Genomic DNA, 6,708 nt, shown 5'->3' with positions numbered 1-6,708 from the left:
GAGAGAGAGAGAGAGAGAGAGAGAGAGAGAGAGAATGAACCGTGTAGTCTAAAAGTTAACACCACTTACCATTTTTCAATCACAACTGCTCCTGCTCCTTTTTTTTTTTTTTTCTTTGAGTCAGGATCTCTCATTTAACTGAAACTCAACAGAAAGCCCCACTTCCTGCCTTCACCTTTCCAGTACTGGGGTTACAGGTGTGTACTGTCATCACTCCTGACTTCTCTTTACATGGATGTTGGAGATCAAACTACAGTCCCCATGCTAGCATGAAAAGCATGTCACTGATTGAGCCATATTCCCAACCCCTTTCCCATCCCTAGCCCACAACATCCCTATCCCAATCCTATCCTATGCATATAGATGGGAAAGAAGTTACAGCCTGGCAGTCATACCTATCCATCACCCTTTCCCACTGGCACATGAAGCACCAAAGAACTAGGACTACTGAGTCAAACATCCCGAGATGCTTGGTGATATTACCACCAGTCTGACACCTGCCCGCCAGCACACCACTGCTGCCACCATGGCCATGGACTTGGAACATCTTAAGGTCCTGAAAATTTAGTAGACATTTCCAGGAAACAAAATTTCATATACTGTTATAGGGGCTGCGGTAAGCTTACCCATAGGTACAGTTGGCATGGCATAGGTGGCAGACATTATTGGCATCTGCATACTTCCAGACTAGAGTGTTGTTCTCCCCCATGATGCCAGCTGGGCAGGTCTTGACACAATGTGGGCCATCAATGTAGTGGGCACACTGGATGCAGTTGTCTGGCCCCTGAATCAAGGTATAGAAAAGGTTGCACATCTTTTATTTCTTTTTGAAAATAAAATAACTTTCTCCTTATAGTACTTACTATGAGAAAACAAAAGTCAAATAATATAGACGTTCTTTATTATTGTTGTATATGTCCAATTATGTCTGTGTACCACTTGCATACCTGGTGAGTATAGAGGACAGAAGAAGGTGTCAGATTCCCTGGAACTGGATTATAGGCAGCTGTGAGTTGTTATGTGGGTGTTGTTAATCAAACCTGGTCCTCTAGAAGAGCAGTCACTGCTCTTAACCACTAAGGCATCTCTCCAGCCCAATGCAGAAGTTCTTAAAGTATATGACGAGTTCTGTGATTGTTCTTGCTCGCTACGCCCATGACAAGCTAAGTTTTTCTGACTGTTCCTGACTTTTCAAAAATATAAGCTTTTTAATTAATTAATTAACTAATTAGTTAATTATGTAGTTACATTATGTGTTTGTGGATGAAAATGTAGAGGTCAGTGGGCAGCTTTTGAGAGTTGGTGATTTCTTTCCATTGTGTGTGGATCATTGATGGAATTTATCAGACCGGGCACCTAGTGCCTTTATCATTTTGCTGGCTCTCACATGTACTCTTTGCTAACTGTGATGATTTACACGAATATATCTTATTTGGATGCTATAGTCTCCTGAGAAAGAATAGCTGCTATTTTATTTCCATTAGATTTTCAGTCGCTCTAGTCTAACAAAGTTGTGTAAATATATTCGTAGAAAAAGCAAATGCATTCATTATACCCAAACATAAATTAAATTACATTCTTCGCCTTATTTTGACAGTATTTTGAGACGTCGTGAGCACCATACTTGTCAGAATCATCTTTATTGGTCGACATGTACTTTGCAACCCTATCTTTCTTGGTTATTACATTTGGAGTTAAGAGGAATTGCTGAGGGAAGCCAACTTCAACCTGCTGAGGAGCAACCCTCTTTTGTATTTATTTCTCCAGGGGAAAAAAGGTGGCCCATGGCAGTGCTGGCGACAGAATGGAATGTGAATGTGTAATGTTAGGTTCTGTCTGTAAAACTTAGAATGTCCTTGTAAAATCCTGAGAAACGAAGGCACTGGGATTGCCTGGGTAATGCGCTTCACACTGTACAAGGAGACTGAAATAAAGCGGTTAGGCAAGGCTTTTTCCTTTGACTCCCTTAATGGTTCAGCTTTGTCCGCCCAGAGGCTGAACACACTCAAAGCCAGAGCAGCTGGAACACTAAAGCAAAGGCAGCAATTATTTCTCTGTACCAATGGAAATTCAGCCCAATGCTCTGTAAGCCTGCAGACCAAGGGCTTACCTTGTAACCAGTCATGCAAAACAGCCCAGATTTCTTAACTCAGCTCGGGCACACGCTCCTTGATTGACGGGCAATTTCAGAAACATGTTTCAGGGAGGGGATTTAGATTTTGTTGTTGGAACTCAAACCGAACCTAGGGCCTGCCTGTGCATAGTATCAAGTATTAACAGGGTATTGCTGTCAGAGGACCCAGAATTCTCATTTACATTCCTTATGAGTTTGCTGCTGTGTGTAAAAATAAGCAACTGAGTTTTTAGAAAATTCTGGAATTTCTTTTAAAAATGCATCTTTGATTTATTAAACAACAGTACTTTGCTAGTGTTTGATTGAAAGCTGTCTAGCACTGCCTAAGCCCCAACATAGAATGTCCTGTGGCTCACTGAAGGACTGGTCAAGGTGAAATGTATGTGCGACACTGGATAGGCAGGTGTGAGACATTTCTTTTCAGAATGGCCACCTTTCATGATCAGACCATGTGCATTTCTTCCCTGGGCTTGCATGGCCATCTTCCCTCCTGGGGATGGCTTGGATCATTGATATTTCTGTTGATGCTGTCAAGAGTGGGCAACAGCAAAGGGCTCTTACCCTGCCTGTACAGGTGATGTTCATGGTTTGGGGTAGACATTCTGGATGACACTGGATGCATTCAGAATTTTCCACAAACTCCCTTGGTTCCCTGAAAGAAGAGCACATGAACAGATCATGCCATACCCTGAATAGTCATGACTATTTCAAGTAACACAAATGACCTATCCCAGAAATTCAAAAGAATCTTAAGGTCAAAGGGTCAGAATGCTGGAACTGCTTTGAAATATAATGTGCTGAGGTCCACTAACAGAACCTTAGATCATCCCACAGATATCTTCATTTATAATCAAGAGTTCTTTTCTGACATTTTTATAGGCATAACTTTTGAATGCTAGGTAAGAAAAACAACTATGAAAAACATCTTTATGAAACATCTTTTCCCTCTAAGACCAAATTCAAGCTGGAAAGAAATGGTTACTAAGACCAAGGCATAGGAAAACAATCAAGCCTGTAGACTTCTGGGTGCTCTGGAAAACATCTTCCTGTGTCCTGCCTCTCCTGGGACGGTAATGTTAGTTACATTAATCCAATAGCAGACTTCATCCAAGTGGTCTTTTCTTTGCCTACTTCAGTAGTTCAAGCTGTGCTGGCAGCATCAAAAACAGAGCAGAAGGGATAGAAGGCATGCCGGAAGAGGCCATGGAGCAGTGGTCATAGGCTGACCTGCAGAAGTGACAGTGGCCAGCTGCTTGACAGGTGAAGAAGAGGCAACTGAACAGCTTGAGAGGGGCCAAACAGGCATGATGGGGATGATGGAAGTAGAAAGGATGGAGAGCTGAGGCTGAAGGATGGAAGACTTTACAGAGCAGGAGAAACTGGAGATCGTGGTTGCTGAAAGAGTTCCAGAGTAGTGCCAAGATTTTAGAAGCAAGGGTCTCAGACATCTTGGGGCCAAGAATTACAACAGTAATCATTGTCAGGGACTGAGAAAACCATTAGACAGTTCCTTCTTGAGGCTGCACCATGTGCTACTAAGGGCTAGGGTATCCCAATGTGCTAGACTTGTACACTCACTGTATCATTTAAGAGGCCTACAAGGCAGCCTATGCAATAGCACGAAGACTTATAGAGCTAAAGATATCAATAGACAAGTAATGAATAAGGATTGTGGCAGTAGAGAGTCCCACCAGCCTTTTGCTATTACTCACTTCTGTGAAACTCAGAAGTGTACAAAAGAAGCCAATGAGCACCTTGGACGTAGTTCCTATATAGACAGATCAAACCACAGCCAACTGACTAGTAGTTAAAAACCCAGAGTGGGTTTTTTTCTGAGTTTTGTTTATTTGTCATCTCCTGCAGAAGTGCTACAGCTTGAAGAGTGGTCAGGTGCTGCCTCTGGGCACCAGGCATCCCCCACTGAGAGGCCTGGGTCTCTAGATACAATGAAGAGATTTAAAAGCTGAAAATGTGAGTGCCTACTTACAAGAGCAACGACTACGTCAGCCCTCCACACATTCACAATCAGCTATAACAGTTGTCCTAAGTTCATTAAGACAGTATTAGGAACTCAAACTTGTCTTTCCACCCTGCTCTGAAATATTTCTGGATACAATCTGTCGTCCACACCCTGTTAGTGGAACAGGATGGATGACTTCCCAGCATCGCCTGTAAGTCACATGGCTCTTCTCACCATAGCCTTCCCTATTTCCTTAAATTAAAAAAAAAAAAGCCACTCTGTCCCTTCAATTTAGTTTCCAAGTAACTTATTTTAATCATTATCAGTAGAAACTTAAAAGTTTACACAGATATTGAAATTCTCAGTGTACACATATTCTGAGCTTTGTATTGATTACTATTAAACTAAACAGATATATCAATTACTTCCTTGCTCCTGGTTGTATTAAAATCATTTAATACATCAATCAATAATCTGTGTATGCTCAGGGTTCATAAAACTAAAATTAAATAGGATATACTCTATGATGATATATCGTAATTCAGCGGGAATAGGAACTGGAAAGGAAAGGCCAGATTCCCATGCTTCTTGGCTACCTTAGTCACTGTTCCTGTTCTATCCTGAGAAATTCTTGCAAAATGAAATTTTAAAATATTGTCAGAAAAAGAGACATGATAAATGATCAGTTGGATTAAAGAGCCATGAGAAACTTACTTTCTAATATGATGAACGTTTTGCCAGAAGACAAACATAAAACAAAGATAATATCAAGAACAAAAGAAAAAGAATAACTTAACTTGGATAACTACAAACTCTAAAATCAGTGTGGCGTCTTTCTTATTTCTTAGCTACAAAGAGGCTGAAAGCACAATGTCTCACCCCTCCAGGATGTTGCATTTCTCCACGCACTCCCTGCCTCTGCTCACATTCTGGCAGGAGACACAGTCCCTGGGCTCAGGGCCCCAGCAGCCTTCTGAGGAGCATAAAGGATTGCAGACGTGGTTCATGGCCTCTGAGAAGACACAGTGATTCATAGGATCAGTTAGTAACCAGTAACATATGTGATCAGAAGAAGTGACACCCTTTTGAGGGGTTGTGTGCCCTTCACAAGACATATTGGGGTTCTGGAGACAACAGGGCACCAAGGCCTCTCTTCTCTGTAGTGTTCAGGACAGCTTCAACCTGACTCTGGGGAGACTTTGGTGATGGATGTTGCAGGGGACAGAAATGGCAGGGAAGGTTGTAGGTGCTTGCAGTGTGCTGGGCACCATGCCAAGAGCTTCCCATACAGAATTCCGTGTCACTGAGGGACACTGAAATCATCATATATGAATGGGAATCAGAAGCCAGAAGTGATTAATATATGCAAGACAAGTTCCTTGAAACCCATGTGGGCCAGAGGAGTTCCGGAACACAGCATTGCCTCTGCCAGAGTTCAGAGTCCTGTTCCAAATCCAGAGGTAGTTGCCAGTTTCAAAAGCTAATCCAATGTTTTAAAACCAGAGTTAGGAATAGAAATGTGAAATTCTTTGATGTGTATATGTGCATACATGTGTGCATGTGTATTTGGCTATAATAATTGAAGGATAAAGTGCACACAGAACTATCTGCAGTTAAAATATAATATAAGGAATACTACAACTTGCTTTTAAAATTACAGATATTTAGTAGCCTAGACCATAGAACATATGTTACCTTATTCATTGATTTGACCACACATTAAGAGAAGAAGTGGTTTCTTTGGATAACAGTTTCAGAAGGGATACTGCCCATCACAGTGGTAGAAGCAAGAGACCAAGTGTTCAAACACATGAGCCTGCTGGGAATATACTCAAACCACACCATCCCTTCTGCTGCACTCCATGCTCCCAGGCCACATATATGAGCACTTTATAATGAAAAGTATGTTCATTCCATATTCTTAAGTCTTTAACAGACCACATTATTTATTTATTTTTTGTAGAGGGTATGCATTCCCATGCCCCTCCCCTCCCCCAGGTGTGTGTGTAGCTCAGAATACTATTTGTTGGAGTCCGTTCTCTCCTTCCTCCATGTGAGTCCTGGGAATTGAACTCAGGATGCCAGGCTTGGTAACAATGTTCTCTCAGCTCCCCCACCTCACTTGCCCTTGATAAATTGTTAACACTATCAATATTGTTCAAAAGCCTCAAGTCTTATTTTTCTCTCAAGACTCAAAGACATCTTTTAACTATTGGCTTCTGTGCAATCAAAAAGTAATCACAAACTTCCTACATGCAATGGCACATAGTAGATGTTCCCATGTCAACAAGTAGAATCAGGGCACAGCAAAGAAAGACTAAGACTAAAGGAAAACAAACTTAGCAGAACTACCCAAGAATTACCCAAGTCTTCAATAATTCTGTGCTGCCAGGTCTGCCCTTTGCAGTGTGGAAAAGCTACTCCTTTAACCTGCTCTGTGCCATGCCTGCGGTCTTCCTTAGCAGGCATTCCTTCGTGCTGACATCTCTAAAATCCTAGAGTGTCCATTGCCACTCAAGCTTCATCTTTACAGTCTCACACAGCCTCCATTCACAACTCCAAGCCTGCCAAACACCACCTGGCTTGCCTGGCCTTCTGTAATCTTGGCACAGGC

General features: G+C 41.9%; 1 protein-coding gene across 2 annotated transcripts in view; it reads right to left on the bottom strand.

Moving 5' to 3' along the window:
* Window positions 1-6,708, bottom strand: part of Egfr (epidermal growth factor receptor) — a 158,792-nt gene that overhangs the window by 27,821 nt on the left and 124,263 nt on the right. For both annotated transcript variants that reach the window (XM_021175457.2, XM_029483270.1), the window contains exons 13-15: window positions 4,974-5,106; window positions 2,696-2,786; window positions 627-784 (exon numbers count right to left, since the gene is read on the bottom strand). In XM_021175457.2, coding sequence (XP_021031116.1) covers window positions 627-784; window positions 2,696-2,786; window positions 4,974-5,106 — 382 coding nt within the window. The remainder of the gene's footprint in view (window positions 1-626; window positions 785-2,695; window positions 2,787-4,973; window positions 5,107-6,708) is intronic.

The sequence above is a fragment of the Mus caroli genome, chromosome 11, assembly GCF_900094665.2.
Source record: "Mus caroli chromosome 11, CAROLI_EIJ_v1.1, whole genome shotgun sequence".
Lineage (NCBI taxonomy): Eukaryota > Metazoa > Chordata > Mammalia > Rodentia > Muridae > Mus > Mus caroli.
This window is presented reverse-complemented; position numbering and strand designations above follow the sequence as displayed.